Below are 26137 nucleotides of genomic sequence, written 5' to 3'. Positions count from 1 at the left end.
GCCAGCCCTCCTGAGATGACGTTCTGTGATGCTGGGTGTGAACAAACAAGCAAACACATCGTGGGTGACGAGAGCCAGACCTCCGTCTCATAGAGAAGTTATCAATCAGGAACGGGCAAAGCGAGACTCAGAGCTGTGGCCCTGCGCTGGCATCGCATGGGAAGTCCCACTGCAAACTCTCGGTCTGTGACACACACACACAGGGAGAAAAGCACAGCAGGGCGGGTCTGTCACACCATCCTCCCATCAAAGGAACAAGGGCTCCTGGATGAAATGGGCTGGGGCAGAAGACACACATGGCGAGCCGGGAGTGCCTTCCAGGTCCAGGGGGAAATACTCAGAAAGTGATGGGCCTATGTCGACAGGACCCAGGCGCCCGAAAGAGCTCCCATGTCAAGGTCACAAAAGCCAAAGAAAGACTGAGGAATTGTGACAGATCGGAGGAAGCAGAGGATACGTGACAACACATGCAAGGGAGGCGTTGGGTGGGACAGGGGAGCCCAGAAAGGGACACGTGTCAGAATTAAACAAGACCCATAGGTCAGGTAACAGTACCGTATCCATGTTGGTTTCCCGTTCCTGGTAATGGTCCTTTGACTCCACAGGGTGGTAACACTGGGGGGAGCTGGTACGGGAACCCTGTACTACTTTGGCCCCTGCTCTATAAACCTAAACGTTTTATAAAATAAGTGACTGCAGTGACTTGATGCTTCAAGTGACAGAGGGCGTGGAGCAGGGACAGAGAGATGGCAGGGCCGGGCTCAACTGCTGGGCAGTGATGGTCACGTGACGGCATCCTAGCATTTCCTCCATTTTTGTGTACATTTGGATTTTCCCTCATTAGAAAGTCCTTTAAAACTTTCTCTCCAGGTTTGCAAACTCAGCATAAACCTGCTCACTTCTATCAGTGCGTTGTATCACCGCCCATCCAAGGCCCCCTGACGCCCCCCAAATCAGACACCTCCTAGACAGCCTCCTGTGCCTCAGCTCCACATGCTCCCTCCTGTGTCGCAAATACCTCCCCACTGGGCTGCCTCTGAGCACCTCCAAGCACGTCCCCGAGGCCAGTGGGTTCCTTAGAAACACACAGGGCACAGGTGTCTCAAATATGCTCCCTGGCATTGGATGAAGGCCACCATGCCCAGGGCAGCCTCTGCCCCCAGGGCCCATCTGGCACCATCCAGGCTAGGGTCCCATTTCCTCCTTGTTCCTGTAACAGGGGTTCTCACCCAGTTTCCCATGGATTTGTGGGTGACCCTTCAGTTCATGTCCATGTTCATCACTCAGGGGCCACGCGAGTTTGCGCTCTGTTTCCCTGGCACAGGTCCCACGCCCAGCACACGGCTGGCGCTCAGTTTTCACTCAGACGTGAACTTTGGCGTCGGACATACAGGCCTGAACCTGCACACTGGACTCTTGTATTCTTCCCCACCCTGTTGCAGCACATTTAGCTTTACTGTGTTTATCTGTCCCCCAGGTTCCCAACATGCTCCAAACTCTGGCATAAACAAGTGGATGGACCTTTTAGCGATTAGCTAGCAACGGGCAAAACATGGTTGAATCTAGTATTTACTCCACTTTGGCAACTAGTAAAACATGCCAGAAATGGTTTAGTACACCAGGAATTTCACTTTCTAAAAGGCTGTGACGACAGTAAGCGTTGCTGAGGATGCGAAGATATGCAAACCCGAGACACTGCTGGTGGGAATGGAAGCCGGGGCAGCCACGACGGAAAGCGGTCCGGCCGTCCCTCAGCACGTGACACAGTGTAACTCAGCAATTCCACTCCTAGGTTTGTGCCCAAGAGAAATGAAAACATCGCCACACACCAACCTGTACACGAATGTTCGTGGCAGCACAAGAGCCAAAAGGCAGAAACAACTCAGGTGTCCATCAGTAAGGAATGGGTGGACAAACTGTGACAGCATCATACGATGGATTATGGGAACGCCGAGAAGATCGAAGTGCTGACAACACTGGAAAGCATCACGCGCAGGGAAAGAAGCCAGGAGAAAGCCATACATTTTGTGACTCCACTTACACGAAGTACCCAGGTTAGGGAAACCCGTAGGGACAGAACCCAGACTGGTGGCTGCGCGGCTGGAGGAGGGGGGACAGGCGGGGGGGTGACTGCTGAGGGAGTACAGGGTGTCCTTTCGGGGTGATGGAAATGTTTTGGAAGTGGAGACAGGTGATGGCTGCACAACAGTGCGAATGTGCTAAGTGCTAGTGAACTGTTCACTTTAAAATAGTTTATTTTATGTTGTGTGAATTTCACCTCGATTTTTGAAAAAGGCTATGACATTTTGCAAGAACTGTCTCTCTGTGAAACACTGACCATTTTTCTTTTCCCTTTGTTAACGGTGCAAACACACTTGGAATAGACCACACCAATAATGTAAGTGGCGGCCAGGAGTACTGCGGGGTTAGCCTCAGAGTTAAGGGGACCCGTGTGGCAGCCTGGAAAGCTGGCGCCAGGAGGCTGGTGGCCCTCAGGGGCAGGGGACATGACAGCAACCACCTGGCTTGCAGTCCGAGAAGGATCAATCCGAAGGATGACTTTGCAAGATTCTTCAATACCCATCATTCTACAGCTCGGACTTAAAAATGCCTTCTTTCCATGAAATGTGCAAAAATAAAAGGAAAACCACTCTTTTCTGGAATGACACTGAGCACCCCAGAAAGCTTTGTAGAGGACAGTGTCTTACAAGCTATGACTTACACGTCCTCCTCCAGGAGAGTCCAGCAGGGGCGGCAAGCATCGGCCGGCAGGGCACCACCCTCGCTGCCCCCACGGCGACGCGGGGGACCCATCAGGGCCATCCTCCCGTGAGCCCAGAGCAGGGCACGGCCTCTCTCAGAACGCTGCTCTGGGCAGCCAGGACTTCTCAGTCCCTGATCATAAGGTGACAGGACTCCCAACGGAACAAATTCTTAATCCCTCAAAAAGCCAAGACAAAAACCCTCCATGCCACGCAGAGCTCATACAGCTTTCCATCCCAACGTCTCCCCATCGCTTCTAGTTACTTCATAGCATTTATTTTCCAGAGGATTTTCTCCCACCACATCCGTTTTTTCCCTCCGAGTTCACCGCTAGGAAGGAGGTCCACCAGCTCTCTACCGGAGGACTCCAGCCCGAGCGAGGCCACACTGTGCTTGGCCCCGAGTGCCAGTCCGCACAGGAAGGGAGGGGCTGCAGCTGTCCCCCTTGTCCCGATGGAGGCGCTGAGCTACAAACAGGCCTCCCCGGGCCAGGCCAGGATGGTCCAGTGCCCCCGCCCCCGCCCCCAGCACTGGCTGCTCCGGGCGTCCCCTGAGGGCGTCCCCTGAGGGCACCGCTGTGGGCACTGCTGTGGGCTAGACCTGAAAAAGCAAGGAGGGAGGCGGCCACATGGACAGTCGGGCTCAGTGGGACGGACTCGTGTCGAATCTGACACCTGGAGCCCATGTGCCCACAGAGGGGAGCTGGGCGGTCGGGGGATGGAAGGGACACTGCCCACTGTGTGCCCTCTGCTATGCTGTGAGCTCACGCTCCCCGTGGACGTCCGCGACCTGTCAAGTAAATCATTTCACACGTGGCCCCCGGTCCACTCCACTCCACTCTGCTGACCACGCGTCTCCCTGTGTCTCGGGCCACCTTCTGCTCCCGACACCGCTGGGGGACCTCCTGCACTGAGGCCGGAGAATCTCCAGGGATATGGGGAAGGGGCGAGGGCCACACGAGGAACAACACAGGGATGGGCTGGGCGCGGGGTTTTCAAAACTTCCTACAAGTTCCCAGTCACCAGATTTAACTTTTAAACAAGAAACAATTGAATGTAATACGCGGCTAGGACACTGGAAAGTGGACAAAAGGTAACCAAGGCGGTTCTGGCACCAGTGGCGGACGAAGGGGACAGACACCACCCACAGCGGGCGCTATAAAGATGCAGAGGGAATGACTTGGGCTTTTCTTCCTGGGTTGCTCAGAATCGCCTGAATTTTACCAGATCTAAGAGAAAACTCACCCCAGCTGCTCTTCCTTACTCACTTACTCACAAGGAAGCCAGCATCCTTCCCAGGCCAAGGGCAGGAGTGACCCACAGCATCCCCGCGGCCCTCCTCCATCACCCGGGCCAGTCTCTCCTCTCCCAACACGCTGTCCTGCCTTCCTGCCATTCACTGACATTCCTCTGCCTTCAGCACAGTCTCCAAGCCAAACAGCTGACCAGGGGACATTCTCCTTGCGGGGCAGAAGCGGAGCCCCCCCTGCGTACAATCCTCGCGGAGCCATGCGGCCTAATGAGCAGCGATCACCAGCAGCCCCCAGCCCGCCTCCTGGGGGGGCACCTGCCATCAGTGAATATTCGCACCCCAAACCCAAAACAGGAGACTCGGCGTCGGCTGAGGCCTTCGGGTCTGCCCACCGGTCTGCGTGAGGCACACACAGGACAGAGGGACGCGCTGACGACACCGGGAAGACGCAGACGGCCGAACCAGCCTGCGGGAAACCGACCACGCCCTCAAGCCCGTGTCTCCAGCCAACAGGGCCGAGGGGGACAGCAGGGCGAGCTGCAGAGTCAGGGACAGGGGACAGTGGCTGTTGGGGGGGGGACGAGGGAGGGGACGGCGGAGTGATGGCTAATGGACGGAGGGGACAAAAACTGCAAAGTGAGATGGTGGTGATGGCCGCACGCGTCTGTGAATATACCGAAGCACCGGGGTTCGCTTCCACTTTAAATGGGAACGGTGTGGCACGTGCATTACACCTTCACAAAACTGATTTTAAAACGAGATTGAGCAGACACATCCACCCATTCCACCGTGGGCCTTCCTTGGCTCTTGCGTCAATCAAGTGTTCAAACCCAGAAACCGGAGGGATCTGCACACAGGGGAACGCTCAAGTCCTCAGGTGGGGGCGCGGGGAGGGAGGGACAGACACCCCTGCTGCACAGAGCTGTCTCCGGACACATGTGGGACTGTGGGACGTGACTGGGGTCTCGTCCAACAGGCCAGGGGCTCACTGGGCACTGACGAAACACGGATGGATCCCTGAGGGGAGGCCCTGACGTGGGGCACCGACGCTCTCCACCCCCCTTTGCCACCGACCCAGCTCAGCGCCCCCTACCCCCCCCACCCCACCAGGCAGACTCCCCGCCCCCCCTCCCTCCTGTCCGTGCTGAGCACAGCAGCCCCAGGGGCCCCGTGGAGACTCGGCGAGGCCCCTCCAGTGCTGTCCTCCTGGCCGCCACGTCCCGTCACAGGCCGCCCAGCCCATCGTCCGCCACACCCTCAGGCCGCACCTGCCTCCCTTCTCAGTGCAGGCCCCCCGCACCCCGCGGTCACACCTGACATCATTACCTGCATGTCGTTTTCACTGTCCACCCTCCCACACGTGCTCCTGACCCTGCTCCTCCCCAAAGCTTTCAACACCGACAGCTCAAGGTTAAGTGGTGACTACAGGTCTCAGACACCTTCCAAGTCTGCTGTGACGTCCTCCCGGGAAGCCGGGTGTTCTAACATTTAACAAACAGCACACTTCCCAGAGCTGCAGCACAGAGGGATCACAGCGTCCCCCGCGATGGCCAGTCACGGGCGGGCCACTTAGAGCCGCCACGTACAAACGACAAGCAGAAAGCCGTCTCTGGCTTCCTCCGGTTGTGCCTGGACCCATCACTGGGACACAGAGCCTGGTGTTCCCTTGGCCTCACCTGTCCCCATCCCCATGACGAGGCAAGGCGGGTCCTCCGGCCGCGGGCGTCCCGTGTGTGCGGATGTCAGGTCTCGGCACAGTATTTGGGTCTGTTCTGGTGGCTCTGAGCGACATGGCCAATCCCGCTCTCCCCGGGGATGCAGCCGGAGGCAGCGAGTGCCTGCAGTGTCAGTGTCAGGCTGAGCGCTCACCCTCGCCGCTGGCACAGTAAGGACGCAGACGTTGGCCACATGGCTCCATTCAGCAGCCGCGGACGGGCGCAGGTGCCACCACTCTCAGGCAGAGGAAACGACCAGGGAAACCCGACAGCAGTAGAGACGGCCACCAGCAGGCCCTTCTGTGGGCCGGCGCCGTGAGGAGCAACCGCAACCCGCCTGCATCACCCCACGGGTGGAAGCGCCTCCACCAGCAGGAGACCCCACGGTCCAGAGGGACGTCAGCACCCAGTGGGGATTCCGGTGAGGGGGCCCAATCTGGAAGGTGCTCTGGCTGGCGTCACGGTGAGGGGAGGAGAGCTGCGGCTCAGGAGACACCTGGCGACGCACCTGACACCCGGCATTCGTCCAGGTGTCCTCATCACTCCCTTCATCTTCCTTTGCTTCCTCCCCTCTTTCTACTGGTGTCACCACATTCATTCTTTTGTTCCTACAAAAAGCCAAAGATGCCACCGCCTGCTTGCCTGAGGCCTGGGGACGTCACCATCTCCCGGGGTTTCGGAGTTGTCCCGTCACTGCTCCAACAGGCGTCCAGGACGCTGACAACACAGTGCCACTGGGACGGGAGCCTGAGGCCTTGTCTATAACCGACACTCCGAGGTGGCCACCCCACGTGCCAGCTCAAGGGTACCCCATCGTACCCAACGCCCCGCGCACCATCCTCGTGTCCCGCATGAGCCCAGTTGAAGCAACACTGACCCGGGGACTTGAGAATGTGGTGAGCACGTTCCCGTGCAGCCACCCCATCCCAGTTCAAGCAAGAAAGGCAGGAAGCCCCCCACCTGGCCCCTGACCATGTGGACCAGCCTGCTGGGGAAAGTGTCTCCACCCAGCGTGGAGCGAGTCCTCGGCAGGCAGGAGAGGCCGGGCATCACCTCCGCACCCACTGCCCTAGGTGGCACCCCTTTGGTACAAATAGGCGGCAACCTCTCAAAGACCTGTACGCCCTTCAGATTTCATGAGGATTTTGGTTAAGCGTGAAGCCACTGGAGAGTGAATGAAGTTGCCCGTGGGTAAGCCGTTGGTCTGTGGACCTATCCACCAGCGTAAGAGTTTAGACCTTTTGGTCAGACGGGAGTCCATCCTGATTTGCCCAGACAGCCCTTGGTCACGCCTGCTGGCCCAGGGAAATCATCAAGAGTCTCATTGCAAAAGTTTCCAGGTACAGTCATCTGGGGAACAGCTCTGTCGCAAGCTAAATGAGAAGGGCACAGGTGCTTTGGTCATGAAGAGTTAGGGCCCAGAGAATGAGTGGTACTTTGGGGTTTTTAAAATTCGAGGGGAAAAAAGGCAGAGAAAAAAATAGAATAGCGACGCTTAATGATATTTTAACCGGCTGGAGGGCAAGAGGGCAGGCCCCTCACCAGGACACTGCACTTGGGTCTCGGGAGGCCGCGTGCATGCCAGCCGGCCATCAGTGGAGGACAAGGTGACGACACAGTCTGGAGACACGGCCGGGAACAGACGGTGGAGGTGACCCAGGAACCCATCTACCTGGCTCACACCGCAGCAGTGGGCCCAGCCAAGACTGGGGAGGAAAGTCCATCTCGTTGGAATGATTAGAAGAGATAAGCTCGAGTCATTTGTGTTTTCACACATTAGGAAACAGCCCTTCTGCTGGGAGAGTGCTACAGGAAAACGGCTCCTACTGCAACGGGACGTTACAGAGGCCACGTGACCTGTCCAGACACACCGCTCAGAGCAATGTGTCAGAAGTAAAAGCACAAGCACCTGCACCTCCAATCGGCCTTCTCCAGACAAATAAAGGGACCCTGATCAACGGGGTTCTTTACAGAACCTACTAAAGAAAGAAAACTGGGGGTGGGGTGGGGTGAGGGGTTACATACTGTGAAGAAAAGAGAAGTTTAAAACTTCAATGGCTTCATAAGTCAAGAGCAGGGCAAAGGGGGGAGGCCGGCTTTAGACTCTCAATTAAAGAGGCTCAGAAAACATCAAACCAAATTTCTGTGAATTTTTATTCAAATTCAGGAGCCACAACCACCACCTGTCAACAAACTTCTGAGATAATGAGACACCGAGTATGGACTAAGTGTGACAATGGCTCTGGGCTGAGAAAGTGCCACCCTTCAGACACGGGACGTAAGCACTAGGGCCGAGGCGGCAGACTTAGAACTGACTTTCGAATACTTCTGCAAAGAAAAAGGGGGGAGGGGTGTATCTGAGGCAAAGGTGGGAAATGTGGGTAACTGTTGAAGCTTGCTGATGGATAAACGAGAGCATACTATAGTAGTCACCCTACTTTTGTGTATTTTCAATTAGTTCACAATAGAAACTGTTTTAAAAAATTAAGCGTTATATTTTGAAGGCTCACGCTAACAATTCAAGAAACAAAAACATATTTTACCAGACGGGCACTTTACAGTAAGTAGGGTTGCATACCTCACAAAGAAGAAACCCCACTGGCATTGTTAACTCTTGCAACATTGAAACTAAAAGTTAACGAAAAACATTCTGCTTCCTAAACAGGCTTTAGGACGTGGGGCTTTTACTTTTTTTTCCTTACACACTTATTTAACTTCTTCAAGGGTTATAACAGATCCAAGGGGACTCTGTACAACTACCCACCGCCCTCCGCACCAGGGCAGAGGCCATCTGCTGCGATGGCCCGCGTGCTCCACTAGTGGGACACCAGGTCCTATCTTCCCTGAGATAACCGAGGGTGGCGGAGACGAAGTGGGGTGCAGGAGGAGTTAGAAACCACGGTGAAAGCCGTTACTTCTCCAAGTCACCATCCTGTCTGGACAACTCAAAGGAGCCTCGGTGTCCCCAAGGTTACTTTGTAGCCAATCTGAGTGGGGTGTGACCCCCCCGGAGTCGAAACAGTGAGACCAACGACGCCCTCACAGAAGGCATTTGCTCAGACACAGCCTAAGGTCTTTAAGGGGTTAAATAAACAAAGCGAAACTAATTTGTTCACCTACGAAGGTTCCCCGTCACTGGAGAATCCACTCACCCCAAGCCACTAACTCTTTCGAATAGTTAAAAAAAAGACGAATAGTAACATACCTAACTTGAGAGTCCAGATATTCACGTATATGCTTGAGCAGTGGCAATGGGCATAACAGACCTACTGGGAACTCTATTTTTAAAATTAATTTACTTGGTAAGTCGCTTAGTAAGTGTATTAAAATTGGAAGTAGCAAAACTATTTGTAAGTTTTGTAACAATCCAGATCGAATGTCTTCTCGCTATTCTAAATTAGGAAATATAATAGTAAAAAGAGTTTCATTGAGGAGACTCTAGTCCAAAAATTAAAAGCCTTAGTGTGTAGAATAAAATTGTGTGCCACCACAGCTTTGTAATTACAGCTCACTCATACAGCTTGAAAGTTGGGTTCAGTCCCATCCTGCCATTATCTAAGAACTATCCAGACCCATTTATTTTCTCAGGCTCCGCTGGCTGGCTGCAGGGCACGCAGATCTGGGCAGCAGGGCCCTCTCCCACCATGCACAGCACGGAGGCCCGCACCACAGCAAGAGTCTTCCAAAAGCCCTCAGCGACCAGAAAAGGGAGCCAGGAGATGGATGGGACTAAAGCATTTTTTTTAAAAAATGAAACAGATGAGGAAATCTCATGGTGCAGGGCACGCAGTAAGGTGAGCAGTGCCTCCTGAAGCTCGTTTCAATGATACCTGTGTGTACTCACACTCCAATCTAGTCCAGATGTAACAGGTATTTCTCACTGTGGGTCAAAGTCAAAAGACTGACAGCCCCTTCTCTCTGAGGACAGTGCACAGAGAGTCAGTGTGGGGATCAGACAGATCGTCCTAATGCTCGCTGGTCCTATGACCTTGGCAAGGTCTTAACCTCTCTGAGCCTCTGTCACCTAGCTTCAAAATGAACACCACCAACTTAGCACGCTGTCCTGTGGATTCAATACCGTGAAACACAACACAAAAACTTGACCTTCCTCAAGGTTCTTCCCTTTCTCCAGGCTTTCAACTTTTACACGGAAAACCAGGAAACACGTCCAGTGGGGCAGCAAACACTTGCTGGGTCTTCTACAAGGATCATCTGGGAGAGGGGCTGCCCGGCCATGTCACAGGTGGGGGGCACCGCCCAGAATCTCAAGAGGCCAAACATGCCCCAGGACTGTGACAGCAGAGTCCAGACCCCTTCCCCACAAGGGCTGAGTCCCCTGGGGGGGGGGGGGGTTAAAGTCATTCTTCAGTCAACTTGCTGAGTGCCCTAAAAAGTTCGTCAGGCTCAGCCTTGGGGAAGCTAAGTGACATCAGCAAAAAGACACTCAGAAGTCACAGGCGTAGATCTGTTTGTGATCAGACACACAGTGGGAGACAATGTCAAGGGACCGAGTGGATCAAGAGGGGCTTCCAGACTCCGGATCTGGAGCAGGTGGGGCCGGGGCCCACGGCAGCAGGCGGCGCAGGGCCCGGACCGGGACTCAGCAGCACAGGGCCAGAGCCCCCCGCATGGAGCCCGCGGGGCCTGCGGCTCGCTCCCGCCTGGCGGACAAAGGGGCCAGGCAGGACCCTGCGCAAGTGGCAGGGCCAGCGGGAAATTTAGGAGCCACGTGCCTGGCGGGAGGCAGCGACACGCCGCACAACACAGGACCATTTTCTTGGACGAGCAAGTCAATGGTCCTTCTGACTGTGCACTTAAAGGGGGGGGGGCAATGTGTTACCGCTTTTAGCACTTTAAGTTTTTTAGAACTTCTCCAAAGAGAGAGGCTGACTGGTAGAAGGGGTGCCAAGGAAATGAACGCATCTCCTTACCTCTGCTAGGAAATGGGGAAAGGCAATTAGCACTTGAATAAGGGGCTGGCGCGTCTGGAATGAGGAGCCGCACGCCGTTTGGGGGCTCGGGGGGCCGCGTCCCACCCTCTCGGTTTACAAGCCGAACTACCGACCGGAATGGGCCACAATTCAGCATCTGCAGACTTTCCTTCAGAGAAGGGGCCGCAGAAGTGCTGGCGACGAGCAAAGCGAAACTGAGTGCGCTCCCGCCTCGCCGCCCGCGCCCCGCGCCCCGCGCCCCGCGCCCCGCGCCCCGCGCCCCGCGCCCCGCGCCCCGCGCCCCGCGCCCCGACCCGGGCCTGCGTCTCGGCGCCCAGAGCCCGGCCTCCGCGCGCGACCCGGCGGCGCGGGGCCCACACGCGGGCCTCGGGCCTACACGCGCCCGCCCGCCCCGGTCCGGCCGCGGGCCCCGGGCGGCGACGGGGACGCGGAGGCCCAGGCGGCGCGGGCGCCCCGACGAGTGGGCCCGGGAAGGCCCCGCCGCCCGGCCCCCGCCGCCCGGCCCCCGCCGCCCGGCCCCGAGCCCCCGCCGCCCGGCCCCGAGCCCCCGCCGCCCGAGCCCCCGCCGCCCGGCCCCCGCCGCCCGGCCCCCGCCGCCCGGCCCCGAGCCCCCGCCGCCCGGCCCCGAGCCCCCGCCGCCCGAGCCCCCGCCGCCCGAGCCCCCGCCGCCCGGCCCCCGCCGCCCGAGCCCCCGCCGCCCGGCCCCCGCCGCCCGGCCCCCGCCGCCCGGCCCCGAGCCCCCGCCGCCCGCCGCCCGCCGCCAACCGCTGCCCGCGCGGCGCGCGAGGACTCACCGGGGCCGGCTCCCGAGTACATGGTGGCGCCGCCGAGGGGCTCCGGGGCCGAGGGGCGGCCGCGCGCGCGCCACGGGCCCCGACGCCGCGAGCCGCGAGCCGCGAGGGAGCCGCCGGCCGCACGATCCGCCCCAGCGCGGCCGCCTGGCCAAACAGGTTTACCCGACGCGGCCCGGGCGGCGGGCGGAGGCGGCGGCGGGCGGGGGCGGGGGAGGGGCGCGAGGGGCGGGGCGGGGGCGGGGCGGGGGCGGGGCGAGCCCGGGGGCGGGGCGGGGGCGGGGCGAGGCCGGGGGAGGCGCGAGCGCGGGCGGGAGACGGACGGGGCGGCGGGCGCGCGGGCCTGGGGGGCCCGGGGGGACCCCGTGGGGCGGGGGACACCGGGGGCGGGCGGGGACCCAGGCCCCGGCCTGGGGCGGGACCCGGACGGGGACGGGGGCGGGGGACCCTCGCAGCCACTGAGACGGGCGACGTGGCCTCCGCCGGGCGGAGCAGGGCCGGCTCGGCGTCGCTGCCCGAGACCTGGGAGACAGACGAGACGCGGCCCTTGTTTCCCCGCCGCCTCCGGGCTCGCGGGGGGTGGGGGGGCGCGCACGGCCCTCCCCATCCTCCCCCCACCCCGCCGGGTGCACTTGGGCTGGGGTTGGGGCCCCAGCGTCGCCGCCTGGCTTTTTATTTTTTTAAGTTATTAACCAAACCTGAATGTCGGGAAGCTAGCTTGCCACCCGGAGTTTGAACTTGAACGCGCCCGGCCCTCGTACACGACCACACCGCCACCTCGCGGCCGAGAACCCAGAAAATCCACGTCAGACAATTCTTAGTAAGTTGCGGTCAATTTCAGATGCCGGCAATGACGCGACCAGACTACAGCTCCCCAGGCCAGCACTCGGGGGCCTCCCCGGGCTCCTCCCACGGTCCGCGTCGTGCTCCTGCGTGCATCTCTGTGCCTGCGCACCTGGGTCGGAACGCCTCCCTCCTGCCCACGTCCTCCGTCCTTCGCGTCCCCCTGGGTCCAGCGGTATTTTGGAGCCTTTTCCAGGGCAGCCAGCGGGAACCTCCTTTCTCCCCTAACGGTAGGTGCTGAGGAGTCAGGTGAAACCTTGCAGAGGCGCTCATCACCTTGTAACACCCTTGCCGCTCGCCTCTTCACTCTATAAACCTGTATCATCTGCTACTGGGTGCGAGGAGCGGCGTGTGGCCCCCGCGCAGGGTAGCGCCGCCGTGACCTGGAGTCCCGCCTGCAAGGAGGTCCGCACGCAGTAGGTTTTACCACCAGTTCTTCCGCATCCCGCAAGGACCTCCCTAAAGAAGGGCAGGAAAACCAGCATTTCCTCCAGAGAGAAACAGAAAGGGACATCAGTCTTCAAATCATTGACATCAGTCTTCCAGATGCCCCTCCACCCCTCTCTTATCCTCGGCCCACCATCTCCACCCTCACGGCGGACCAGGTGGTCTGCAAGCACCTGAAATCACTCTGCGCCATTACCCACTCTCCACCCAACAGTCTCTTGTATGAACACACATCTGGTCTTGTGCCTGCTTTGCTCAAAACCCTTCACTGGCTGCCCATTTCCGTGTGCACGTGGTCCACACTCTCCATTTGGTTTCCAGTGCCCTGTGACACCGCCCTACCTGCTTTGCCAGAATCTTCCACTTCACCCCCTTCAGGTTCTTCCTCGAGTGTTACTGCGAGAGTGGGACTGAGTACAATCATTTTGGAGACCAGTGTCTGGCAGAGCTGACCACCGGGCCCCAGGTGGATAGGCTGCTGAATGTGCGACCCCAGTACAGGACTGGGCACCACCCAGGTATTCTGGGCGGTGGAACAGGTCCGAGAGCCGTACATATTCATAAAGGTGAACCCAGTGAGAACGAACACCCTTCAGCTAAGTGCGACCCACATCTCAGCAATGTTGGTGAAAGAAGCCACAGGCCACACTCCCTGCAGGATCCGTTATGAAGTTCCAAAACAGGCGCCATGAGACCACATGGGTCAGGAATGCGTAATTAAGTAATTACGAGCTAAGGGAAAAGGAAGTGGTTACCATGAGAATCAGAATGGTGGGTACTGGTTGGGGGCGGGGGGTTGCCGTGACCAGAGGCCCTGGTGGTTTTGGGGCGCCGGGCACTCTCATTCGGGTACCACTGCTCTTGGTTTGGCAAGTCTCTTAAGCTGCACATTTACTTTCTATATACTTTTCTGTACCTTTGCTATAGTTCACAACCGAAACATTGTAACATACCAGTCATGACTCCCTTTGTATGAACCATGACTTTCCGAGGTGTGTCTCTGTCTTACACACCCAGCGCAGTGTCGCCTCCCCGAAATCCCCAATGACTCAGAGGCTTAAACGCTCTGCTGCTTCTTCTGTAACCTGTGGCCTCTGGAAACCACCGGAAAACTGTTTCATCTCCTTCCCCCGGCGCCCTGCTTCTGGGAGCGCCCAGGCGGGTTTAAGTTTGTTGCCAGGGTTCCTTTGCAGGAGGTTTGGCAACATAGTATCTCTCAGGCGTTTCTTTGTGTCGCTGCCCGCGGAGATTGACACGGGCGCTCCCTGCTGGTGGAGGAGCGCCATTGCCGTCTGCCGGGCCCTCCAGACCCGTGAGCCCAGGATCTGGGTGGGGTTCTCCTGCACCCCCGCCGCTAGGACTGGGGTTCCCCTGTGCCCTCCTCTCCCAGACTTCACCCCCCACTGCCTGTGCTGAGGAATCCCACCCCTTTCCTGCCCCCCGCCCCCGCAGCTCCAGGCCCACAAGCGTCAAACCAAGTTCAGCTGCTCGGCAGTCCTCCCCACCTGCTCCTTCTCCTGTGCCCCCAGCGCAGCCAACACTCACCATCCACCGAAGAAACCCCAGGGCCTCTGCCTGCTTCCTCTACCGCAGTCCGTTAATCCACTTAACCCACTTACTCGAGTCCACTCAATTCTGGCTGTAACGTGGCTCTAGAACCCCATCCAACTGCCGCTGCCCGTTTGGTCAGGCCTTCACCCGACACCTGGATGTGGCCCCACAGGGCCGACTCACGGGTCTTCCGGGGCCCAGTGTCTGTCCCTGATACAGGGGTCCCTATGCTCTGCTAAGACTGCAGGGCCTAATCACTGCCAGGGGCCCCCACGCTGGTCGGCCCCGGTTTGCGCATTGGGTGCCGTGGTCTAGAGCAGTTCCACGCGGGGAGGCCAAGCGCACAGCGCCCTCCTGCGGTCACCCCACCCACGACGCTCTCAACTCCAGAGGCCCTTAGGTGTGTCTTCACGACACCGGAATAAATCGGTTGTTCCAAAAACATGTCTGCACGTGATAAAAGAGGAGTTAGAAGGTCAAATAAATTGGGAAGCATTCAGTTAAACAACACCAAACGCATTTATTGACCGCAAGCCTTCACAGAGCCTGTAACAAAAGATTAAGAATCAGGATTCTACAAAGAGGAAGGAAGAGAAAAGACCCTATGCAGCCTGTCCCAAATCTACGCGGCGACAGAACCCTTTTTTTATCCCAGGGCACCTTCGGGTTCCATGGAGCACACTTTGGGAAACACTGAGGTATAAATCTATGATGCCTTGCAGCTCTAATGTTTAAAGATCGTTTGGATAAAAATATCAGCTGTCTGTCTGAATTGAAAACCTAAGTGTGTGGTTGCAGATTGGCAAATACTTCCATCAAAGTAGGAACAGAGTCCACGTGGAAGCCATTTCTCCACAGGGAAACCACTGAGTCTGAACACAGATCACTTTGTCATTTTGTGCACCCAGCAGAGGCAGGCGGTCAGGGCTGCCTCCTTGCACAGACCCCGAGACCACTAACGCGGTCAGAGGGCATCATTCACTGGGACACAGAACTGCAAGAGGGGCTCATCCAGCAGCGCTCCGGAGACACTGTCGCTGGCTCCACGACGGTTCTTTCCTCTGTATAGTAAGGAGAGAAGCGCCAAGCTGTCACTAACGTGAGGACACTGAAAAACTGACTCTCAATGGAGGGAAGATTTAAATGTGAACATAAAACAGACAAAAAATCAGGAGAAAATCTTTGGGATCTAGGGCTAGGCAAATAGTTCTTAGACTTGACACCAAAAATCACAATCCGTAACAGAAAAAGTGGGTACACTGGACTTCATCAAAATTCAAGCTTTTGCTCTGTGAAAGGCCCAGTTAAAAGGGTCAGAAGACGAGCTATCAAGTGGGAGAAAATATTTGTATACCACACATTTGACAAAGTATCTAGAACATATAAAGAACTCTCAAAATTCAACAGTAAAAAAGCAAACTTCATTTAGAATACGGGCAAAAGACCTGGAGAGAGATTTCACTAATGAGGAGATACTGAGGGTAAGAGGTCAAATATGTAAACTAAAAAACAAAGAAGATGGAAAGATGTTCAACATCACTGACCATTAGGAAAACGCAAATTCCAGACACAGTAAGACAGCAATACACACCCATTACAACGCCTAAAATAAAAACAGCGACAGCGTGTGCGAGATGCCACAAAGTCTTCCTTCTGCTGTAACATCAAGGGTGGCAAACTCAAATTCATTTTCTCCAAAGGTCTTGGAGAAGAATGTGGCTGTGGAGGATGCCACTTGTAGTATTTCCTGGAGTCAAAACAGACACATAAAAGCTATTTTTCATATAGGGAGAAACCATTAATTAACATTATAATATTGGTCAAAGGAGTAAAGTATATAACATAAACAAGTATCAATTTTTAACTCCACAATTCCTTTATACTGTCATTCTTATCATCTAGCATGTTTCTTTGAAATAATCTACTGACAAACTGTCATTTAGTAAGGTTTTTGATTATAAGGCCAAAATTTAAAAATTAACCATCATTCTATATACTGGTGACAAACAAAAGTGAAATTGAAACAGAACATCAAAAATCTAGAAATAAATCTTATGAAAGACGTGCAAAACCTCTGCACAGAACTCTATAAACATTAATAAGACCTAAATAAATGGAGGGAGATGGCATGTTCCTCTATTGGGACTCACTAGGGTAAAGATGTCACTTGTCCCCAAATGGACCTATAAATTCAATACAATTTCAATAGATTTGATTTTTATATCGTGGGGAGGAACTTGACAAGCTTATTTGACAATTTATGTGGAAATGCAAAGGACAAAAATAGCCACGTCACTCCTGAGAAGGAAGCAGGTGGTCGGACTCAGCCTGCAAAGTATCAACATTCAGTATGAAGCCAGGTCCATGAAGACAGGATGGCACTGCTGTGGATAGGCCAACGGAGGAGAAGAGAGGGGCCAGAAAGTGCCCACTCTTATGTGGACACTTGATTTATGAAGAGGTAGGCACCTGAGATCGGCGGGGAAAAGGACAGGCTTTTAGCTAAAATGGTGATGGGACGACTCGGTCCCCATATGGGAAAAACACATCCAAACCGAATGCCAGGTGGGTTACAGACTAAATGTGAAAAGCAAAACAAACAAGTTTTATAGGGCAATACAGGAGACAGTTTTCTTGACCTTGACGTTGGGAAAGATTTCTTAAATGAAACAAAAGAACACTACCATGAAGGAAAATAATGAAATATTGGATTTCATTAAATTAAGAACTGTTCATCAAAAGACACCATACGTGTGCCCCTTATTTGGAATTTTTTTTTTTAATTAGTCAAAAAATTGGGAGACTACTAGGAAAATCTGAATTCTGACTGGATATTTGATGACATTAAGGAATAACTACTCATTCTTTTTAGTTGTGACAATGGTGTCTTGCTGACGTCTATAAAAAGAAGCCTTTATCTTGTAGAGAATCACACCGATGCACTTCCCAGTAAGCCAGTGGGGGCGGGGCCTGGCGCAGAGAGAAGGTAGGTGCTGGGCGCACGGGGGCCATTCCACTCCTCTTTTGCACATTTGAAATTTCCATAATAAAAAGTTAAAGAACAGCATCATAGAAAAAGTGAGGGAGGCCTGGAGCGGGAGAAGACATTTGCAACGGATGTACCCAACAGGCAAAAGAGCCTCCCTATTCAGAATACAGGGAGTTTGGGGAAAAAAATTTAAGGCAATCCGACAGAAAAATTGACAAAACACTTGAACGGACACACTTCAGAAAGAGATGCAAAAGGCCACCAGGTGTGTGTGGGGGGGGCTTCAAAGTCAGGAGGAGGAGGCCTGAATGTCCTCACGGGGGACATGGCTTCTGAGCGTGTGGTGGCATCGCTGGGGTTTTGTTTGAAGTTCCTTTCCCATCACGACTGCAGACAGTACTTCCTGAACCCCTGAAGTACCCACCTCCCCTCATCGCCCTGCCCCATCTGCTGCCTCCTTCCCCCCCGCCCCTCCTCTGGTCTCATCTCCACATTCCCAAGCCGGTGAGACCCTGCCCCTACTGTGGGGGGGGAGGGAAGCCGCGCTCCCACGCCGCCTGCCCAGCTGTGCGGAGCCCCCCTGCCTCCCACCACTTGTCCTCGTGATGCCTGAGCCCACCTCTGAAGGGTGCCAGGAAGAGCTAACCCACAAAGAAGCCGGGAACCCTAGATTTCACAGCGCAGGACCAGTGTTCTCTTCATCTGTCTCCACCTCTGAACAGTGCCGGCGAGGGGCACTGAGGGGCCACCTGGGAGCACCCCCAGCGTTTCCGGCCAGCGTGGGCTTCTGTGCACTAACCAGTCTCGGAGGCCTCGCCTGTCTGCAGAGGCAGTGGGTGGAGACGCACAGCTCTGGGCCGGTTAACACAGCATCCCGGGGGGAGAACCACGGGCCGGTGTGCTCAGCGGTGAGGGGATACATGTCTCGTTCCCGCCGTGCGGCGCGGCACACTGGTGGCACTCCGTAAGTGGTGGCCCAGCACTCCCCCAAGGCCCGTGTCCCCCACGGAGGAGGGCCATGTGGGTACCGGCGGTCACGGCGATGGGAATCGTCAGTCTGAGCTGCTGCGTCAAACCTCAGGCTGGCCTTCACGCGGACAAGGGAAGACTGTTGCTGTTTCCGGAAAAGCAGGCCTGCGTGTGGCTTCGTGAGACGATGGCCGTGCGGGATCCACGGGCTGGGGCCCTTCTGTGAGGAGAGACGCTGCCGTCAGGACAGCAAACCTGGCGAAGCGCGCTCCTGGCCGGCGTGCCTGCCTGGTCTCCATGCTCAGAGCATCGCTCATGCTACAGGGGAAACTGAGGCAGAGGGGCCACGCAGCCAGTGAGCGGCTGGGCCAGGCGTGGGACCTGAGCGGGTGGTGCACGCCCCACACCGGCCACCTCCCGCCCGGTGCAGCGGGGCTGTGGCAGCAAGGTCTGCACTGATCTCTTGGTTGCTTCTGACGTGAGGGTCACTGATGCTCTTGGCCTCGGTCGTCTCCAGTTTTGTTCACATACTTCCTAAAATAACTTTAAATACTTTTATCCCCTTCACACATTAAGTTGACACCGAAAATGTTTTGTGTTTAAATAGTTACAAAGAATACAATTTCTGGCATATCGTAAATATTGACACTGAAAAATAAAACTGTCGTATCACCTTAAAATGTAAGCAGATGGAATGTAAATTCTGTGATCGATTTGCTATTCAGCACGATCCGTTTGTAAACAGCGCACGACCAACCTCTCCTTTTAACACGTAGATACCTGACGTCTCTCTGCGGCCCGCGGCACTCATATTTCTGTTTGAATTCGTCCAGACATTTCTCCTAAGGTAATATTTCTACAGCTGAAAGTTTCACTGATCACTCTGCATACTTCTCTCTACAACAAAAACATGTATATAAATTTAAATATTAAAACTTGTTTTATTTCATGGAGGCTTTAAGTGTTAGAAAAGTTCTTCTGGATTTACCTAGCATTACAATCAATCAGTTCACCACTGATCAAACACAAATACATTACTAATTTGGAATAATAATTACTGGCCATGAAAAGTACATCTGTTGGAAAGACATCTCTTAAAGCAAACGGGGCTTCCTTTTCCTGTTAGTTCAAGGGTCCGGGAAGGACAGTGAGTCGGTGCTGGGCAGACAAAGCTCGTCAATTCCACAACCATTTCTCATTCTGGCAGGTGTCAGCAGCGCTCACTACACACATGGGGAGGGAAGGAAATGTCACAGCGGGGTTACTCATCTCTGAACCCCTTCCCAGCCTGTGCCAAGAATCGCAGTGACCTCCTCCCAACCACTATGTGTGTGCGTGTGACCAACAGCTGACAGTTCAATGAGCTCTGCCTTTGGGTCAGGATAGGCAAGCTCTGGAAGTGACCTGGCTTTTATGACCCTGATATGACCCCACCAAGATCTTTTATGACCCTGATAGTGTGTGTCTGCACGAAAGGTGTGGCAGATTGGATAACTGTCCAAGGTCATGGTGACAGAACTCTCTCCCACGGGGAGCTTAATTCTCAATGCATGGACGCTGGGCTCAGTCGTGTGACTTGTTTAGGCCCTGGGGTGTTAGCAGAGCTGCCCTAAGAGGTTTTAGTGTGGTTCGGCCTCAGGCTCGGCCCCGTCCCCACAGCCCACCCAGGTCACCGCTGAGAGAACCAATGGGAGCCTCCTGGTGGAGCACAGCTGCGAGTGGGCTGCAGCTACCAGCTGGTGCACAGATGTGGAGTGAGACGAGTGAGTTGTTTCACAGCGAAAGCTGACTGATCCAAAATCCTAAGGAGCTTTTTAAAAGACGGAAATTGACAAAGTGATTGTAAAATTTATACTTAACTGCTGTCCAAAAAAAAAAAAGCCACTTTAAAATGGAGCTGTAGCTGCCATGCCAGAGGAACTGCCTAGCCTGTCATATATCTCAATTCTTGGAAAGTGAAAACAGGGCACAATGACCGCTGGACTGGCCGAGAGCAACCGCGCCCAAACAACTACACAGGTAACAAGCAAGCAGGCAAGGTGGCCAGGTGCCATTGGCAGACCGATGACTGCACCAACAGAAACGTCCCCTTCCCTTCCCATACACACCCACCACCTTCGTCTTCCCATCGGAACACTGTGCGGGCCTCGGCCTGAATTAGTGCTTCCTCAATCGCTCTTTTTGAAAACCTCAAGTAAATGCTGTTGCCTCTCCCTTTGCAGGCCTTTTGATTTCTAGGTTAACACTGTGAATGAGTTAGGAAAGCCCCTAGGAAAATATGAAAGAAAGAAAACAAACCAGATGACTCCAGCAAGACTTCAAGGCTGATTACGAAGTGACAACCACCAAGCTGGGGTGGCTCGTGTGGAAAAGTGCTTTTCTGAGACGGGTATCTACGTCCTTTCATTTAGAGCCACCAAGCTGAACTGAATCTATTCAGAAAGCTTTGGGGGACATAAAAATATTATTAAGTCACCTATACCTTTCTCAACAAAATTTTTTTAAGCTGAAGTTTTTATTAGTTCTTTACATACATTTTCATCAGACTCTTAGCACTGCGAATTTCTTCAGTTTACGGGAACATACGGCACATGATCGGATTTGCAGCGCCAGTCCTTGCCACTCCCGGCAGCCTGACATACTTCTTGTTGGAAGGTGACTTTGTACAAATACTAATGCCCATTTCCAGGAATATTACAGAATCCACTGAGAATTAAATTAAGGAACGTATTTTGTTAGACAGATTACTAAAAGCAGCCAGGTTGAGATTAAATTGAGACAGGTCTAATATAATGAATGTATCTATTACATAATATGTTGCAAGAGAAGAAAACATCAGTGTGCTCTCTAACAGGACTTCGTTGATAACAATACAATGTAGCATGTATCGAGGGGCAAGTTACTTGGGAGGCAAGGAGTATGACAAAAGCATGGGTTTCCTTTGGAAAATGTGTGTGGATGTTAATACTGATGTGTACTTTTGGCTTTTGAGATGAACTGAATGAGAATCAAGTATAAAATTCAGAAATAATTTCATTCAGTTACAAATCCTGGTTGGGCTTTCTTATGATGTAAAGAAAGAGAAAGGTGTAAACTGTTTCGAAATAGTCGCTTTGGCAGCTCACGCGTCATATTTACTTTTTGCTGTTGGGGTAGCAAATATTAAGCATTTGATAAGATAAACTAAGACGAAGATTGGTCAAAGAGCATTTCTTGAAATGATTTAGTAAAATGAGTTTTATCTGCCTTGCTGACAGATGCCCATCCAAGAAGAAGAGCCTGTGCAGAAGTTCGATCTGGGTGTCATGGAATATATGTTGAAAAATGTGATAGTACCCAAAAGATGCCAGTTAGATTTCAAAAAATCATCAACGTCAGTTTCTGCTATCTGAAGGGGCTTTCTCTTTCCACTTAATGACACGCCAACCAGGATGAGTCCTGAGATTAGCCAAAAGAGAATGGCTTAAATACATTTGAAAAGCTATTTTGAGCATGTACAGGTGGCCTCACCACGTAGCTGTTACCTGCAGAATAAGGAAGCGGGATCACCGAGGTTTGACAGTCCCTCAGGCCACAGGCCAGCACGCATGGGCAGTGTCCTCCAGCTCACATGCTGACACACCACCCTCCGTAACCTGCCTAGACTCATTCTCACGACCAAAATGTGTTTCTTTTTTGCCTTACAGGAGGTGCGGGACTTACCTGTAACTCTGGACTAGAGGAATGTCAGATCAGGAAGAAAAGGTTACGGATCTCAGGTAGACTGTCACTCTGAGGCATTGGTTCTCACTCAGGCGGTTCAGTCCCCATTACCCAGGGACACTGGGCAATCGTGGGGACAGTTTTAGTTGTCAGCCAGGAAGGAGGAGTGCCCCTGGCTTCTAGCGGGTGGAGGCCAGGGCCGCTGCTGAAATCCTACAGAGCACAGGACGGCTCTCCTGCCAAGCCCTGGCACCCAGGTAATGTGCTGCTTGTCGTATTCATCCTCACAATCACCTTTGTACAGATGAGGAAACCGAGACGCGGAGACCGAAGAATGGCAGAGAACAAGAGACACTCAGAAGGATGACACCCCCTTTTTCAGAGGGCTAAGAGGCATGGGAAAAGATGGTCAACATCACTGACATCTGATGAAGTAGATGACACCACCACAGCAGGAAAAAACACGTGTGTATCTGGGGACATTTCCTCCAACCCTGCACCCAGGAGCTCTGCTCCTGGCCAGCTCCTTCTGGGTCCCCAGTGCCGTGGACCCCAGTGCCACCTGGTTCGGCTCCACGGCTCAGATCCCAGCAGGAGTAGGCGGGGTCTGGTCTGAGAGCTGCTGCTGACAAACCCCTTCACAAGCAGACTTCATTAAGAGTGGTTTCCCTGAGGCTGGAATGACACGACAGCACCGGGGCTGCAAAGGCAGCGCCTGCCTCGATGACACTGCTCCTGTTTTCATTTCTGTGCTTAGTAAGGAAGATGGAAGGGAAAGTGACTTACACTGGGCCATCCGTCTGTGGTAATATCCTTGACTGGTCTAGAAGGCAAAGAAAGAAAGAAACTGGTAATCACTGAGAGCTTTCTGGTATGGCACTTTATCTGACAAGTCACCTGGAAAAATTTTAAATCGTTTGGAGGAAAAGAACCAACAGAAAGGATATTACACTGAGACCGTTACTGGTAACACCTTTTTAATAGGTCAAAGTAACTGTACAGTTCATTATATTCTTCCTGAGAATAATTTATATCCCCCAACGAACTAAAGGGAGGGCATAGTTCTCAAAATTATTTAACAGAATTGATGGTGTGACTGGACATCAAAGGGAAACCAAAGCTGTTTGCTTAATTGTCCCTGGGAAGGCAGATACAGTGAAGGGTTAGTTAACTCCAGTGGCTGTCAACAGTCAACATGGCTTTGATCTTTCTTTATAAATTATATAAAAATGGAAAACGGGGATGGGTCCAGAAATTCTTCTCAATGCGGTTTGGAGGTGCTCTGGTACAAAGCATTTCTGCTTCCAAATAACATTGCTACAAAAAACTGGCACATTATTCTGGTGAAAGAAGACCAAAGTTTTTAGTGTGTTCTACAGCTAGTTTCCAACCAAACGTTTCACATATCACATGAAAAGTAAAGGCAGGAAAGACGGAAGGGATGTAGTTTTTTTTTTTTCTGAAATGACTCAGGTCTTCAAAATATAGCTTTTATCTTCTTTCTTTGTAAAGTGGTATTAGCATATTGCAACTGAAGAGTTCTAACAACAACAAAAGTCCCAGTCTGGGTAATATCCTGTGGTCGGCAAAGAATTCTCAGCCCCCTGGGTTTCCCGGAATTCTCCCCTCAGCCCCTCCTCTTCCAATATGCAGCTGGGCGAGTTCAGGAAGCGACATGTACCGCCTTGCCCATGTCCAAGAAAACACAGCAGAATGCCCATGTCCTCTCTTCTTCATGGTCCTTAAAAGCTTCTCATGTACAATTTTCATTCTCAGAAAAATGCCACATTTTGGATCCTGAACTTTTCTGAACACCATGATTAAAAGAATAAAACCAGAAATGAACCCAAATCAAAATGTGGTTAAACTTCTATGAGAGATTTTCAACCAGCTGTCAGCCGAAACAGCCAGCCTGCAAGTGCTGGCGACCGAGGACGGGCGGGAGGGCTCCTCACTGGGGGCGGGCGCGGGCGGGCGTCTCAGTGAGGCCGCGCCTGCCCGAGCATTTTCAGCCTGGCCTGGTCAATGACGTCCAGTAAGTTCTTGGCGTCCACGGCCAGGGCGTGAGCGGCAGTCAGCATCTGCTTCTTGTACTCGTGCTGGAGGCTGGTCATGACATACTGCTGGGCCAGCTTCATCTTATTGATGAGCTCCCCCAGGTCGGAGTTCAGCAGCTTCTGGGCCATCTCGATCTGAAAGGACAGGAGAGGGCAGGAGGGCCGCTTTCAACGAACTTCTCGGGGTTTCATGCACCTCTCTTAGGTGCCTCCCCGAGAAAAACCTTTCTTTTCTGCCCTTGAACAACCGCCCTCAAAGGCAGCAGGCTGTAAGGGAGCTGCTCACTGAGACGCTGCCCTGGCACCACGACCCTCACTCGCTGTGTGCACGGCTCCTGGACGGACCCCGCCCGCCCCTGGTGCCCCTCCGGCACTGCCCAGAGCAGCGGCGCAGGGCGGGCCTACCTCTCGGTGAGTGCTGGCTGGCAGGATGGGGATGGTGTCATCCACAGTGGCCAGCAGGGTGCGCAGGGCCAGGCCGACCTCCTGACAGACGAGATCACAAGAGTCAGAGCACGCGGGGAGTTTCACGCCGACAGTGACAGGCTTTCCTCTCAGCTGGGAGATGTTTTATGTCCTTCCTACCACTTCTAGGACATTTTCAATTACTTTTCCTCAGTGCCGAGACTCATCTTACAGGTTACGGGGCAATTCCGCCCCCCCAAAGATTCAGATCTCTGAATACTCATCACTCTACTACCCTGGGGACGGGGAGAGGGACAGACACTCCTGCCAGGAAAGGATGTCGGGGGAAGGGACTGGAGCCCCGTTTCTCCGCCTTCTCACTGAGCGCTTGCACCCAGAATGTGCCGCCCTCAGGGTTCAGAAACGCGCACCTGCCCACGCAGGGGAAGGTGGACAACAGCCTGGGCCAACAGCACCCCTTCTCGGTGTCTGCTCTCCCCCAGGTGCTCTCACAGCCTCTCGAGGCCAGAAGAAGGGGTGTTCCCACTGCCACAGCACACACACGCACAGGACCAGTGTGCATGTTTATAAACTACACGAATGGCCATTTACCACCTGCTTTTCCGCTGAGTGTTTACTGTGTGAACAGTAAGTATTAAATCTGTGTTGCTCCAGGACGTTCCCTCCTGGAGGTCGAGGCCAGGAACAGCAATTCATGTAAAGGCGGTTCTGACTCAACATGGCCACCGGGGTCCTTCGGACGGGCCTGCTGAAGTGTCAGGCCTGACCGAGGGCACGCAGCGTCCCCGTGCAATAGGGACGCGGCCCGCTGGCTGGCATGAGACACGAGTGCCCTTTACCTTCACCATGGGGACGTACTCCTCTGGCGGGGCTGGCTGGATCTTACTGGACATTTCGATGACCGCTTTCACCAGGCCCGTCACGTTCTCGTACACCCTGTCATTGGAGCGGTCCAGGTTGGCAGTGGGAGGAGGGCTGATGTCCTGTGGCGGAAGCTGCCAACACAGAAGCCCATTACCTTTCTGTTGTCCACTAGGTGGCAGCATGCCACTGCCACTAGGTGAGCAAGGGTCTTTAAAAGAGATCAAAGCAGATCACAGAACTGATTTTCTTGTCTGCATGGGGTACAGTTCAGTTTAGGATGATAGTGAACTAATTCATCCGAATGACAAATAAATGAGGCAGTCATGTTTTCTAACTTTGAGCTCAGTTAAAGGAAATGAGATGGAATCACACACATTATACTAAAAGGCCCCCAATTATTTCAGAGAAGTGATTCGACGTCCCCCCAGAATCATTCAGCAAAAGAGAAAGAATCCACGTATCTTACATCTTGCTGGGGATTTTAGAGAAAAGTAGCTAAGGGGTCAGCTGTTCTACTTGAAGACTAAGAATTTCCTCTCGCTTTGGATTGTGCACAAAAAACTGTATGGCTCAGCCACCTAGTGGAAAGCTGTTCCTTTTGCGATTCTGAAGGGCTGACAAACAAGACTTCTGCAAGCACACACTGTCTGCGACGGTGTTGGCAGAGCCCAGTGCTACACTTCCTGGTGGAGGCATACCCCCCAGGGCCTGGGAGCAGAGGGACACCCACAGATGTAATCCAGTAACCCAGGCACTGAGCTACTCAAGGGCCGCTGGGAAATCTTCAACGGTATGTACAGTGGCCACCCCAGGTTCA

At 53.9% G+C, this 26137-nt stretch overlaps 2 protein-coding genes across 28 annotated transcripts in view; both read right to left on the bottom strand.

Moving 5' to 3' along the window:
• Window positions 1-11654, bottom strand: part of AGO2 (argonaute RISC catalytic component 2) — an 86617-nt gene extending 74963 nt beyond the window's left edge. The window contains exon 1 of one of the 2 annotated variants that reach the window (XM_081071258.1): window positions 11476-11654. In XM_081071258.1, the coding sequence (XP_080927384.1) occupies window positions 11476-11497 (22 nt within the window). In that variant the 5' untranslated portion in view covers window positions 11498-11654. The remainder of the gene's footprint in view (window positions 1-11475) is intronic. The other variant, XM_081071257.1, reaches the window with a different exon arrangement.
• Window positions 11655-22841: 11187 nt separating this feature from the next.
• Window positions 22842-26137, bottom strand: part of PTK2 (protein tyrosine kinase 2) — a 183208-nt gene continuing 179912 nt past the window's right edge. For 18 of the 26 annotated variants that reach the window (XM_081070003.1, XM_081070005.1, XM_081070001.1 and 15 more), the window contains 3 exons: window positions 25296-25451; window positions 24436-24516; window positions 22844-24165 (listed from right to left, as the gene is read on the bottom strand). In XM_081070003.1, coding sequence (XP_080926129.1) covers window positions 23953-24165; window positions 24436-24516; window positions 25296-25451 — 450 coding nt within the window. In that variant the 3' untranslated portion in view covers window positions 22844-23952. Of the gene's footprint in view, window positions 24166-24435; window positions 24517-25295; window positions 25452-26137 lie in introns of all 26 variants that reach the window. The other 8 variants (XM_081070012.1, XM_081070007.1, XM_081070006.1 and 5 more) reach the window with 1 other exon arrangement.

Source organism: Rhinolophus hipposideros (assembly GCF_964194185.1).
Source record: "Rhinolophus hipposideros genome assembly, chromosome: 13".
Lineage (NCBI taxonomy): Eukaryota > Metazoa > Chordata > Mammalia > Chiroptera > Rhinolophidae > Rhinolophus > Rhinolophus hipposideros.
The sequence above is the reverse complement of the archived record's forward strand: the minus strand, read 5'-3'. Positions and strand labels throughout refer to the sequence as shown.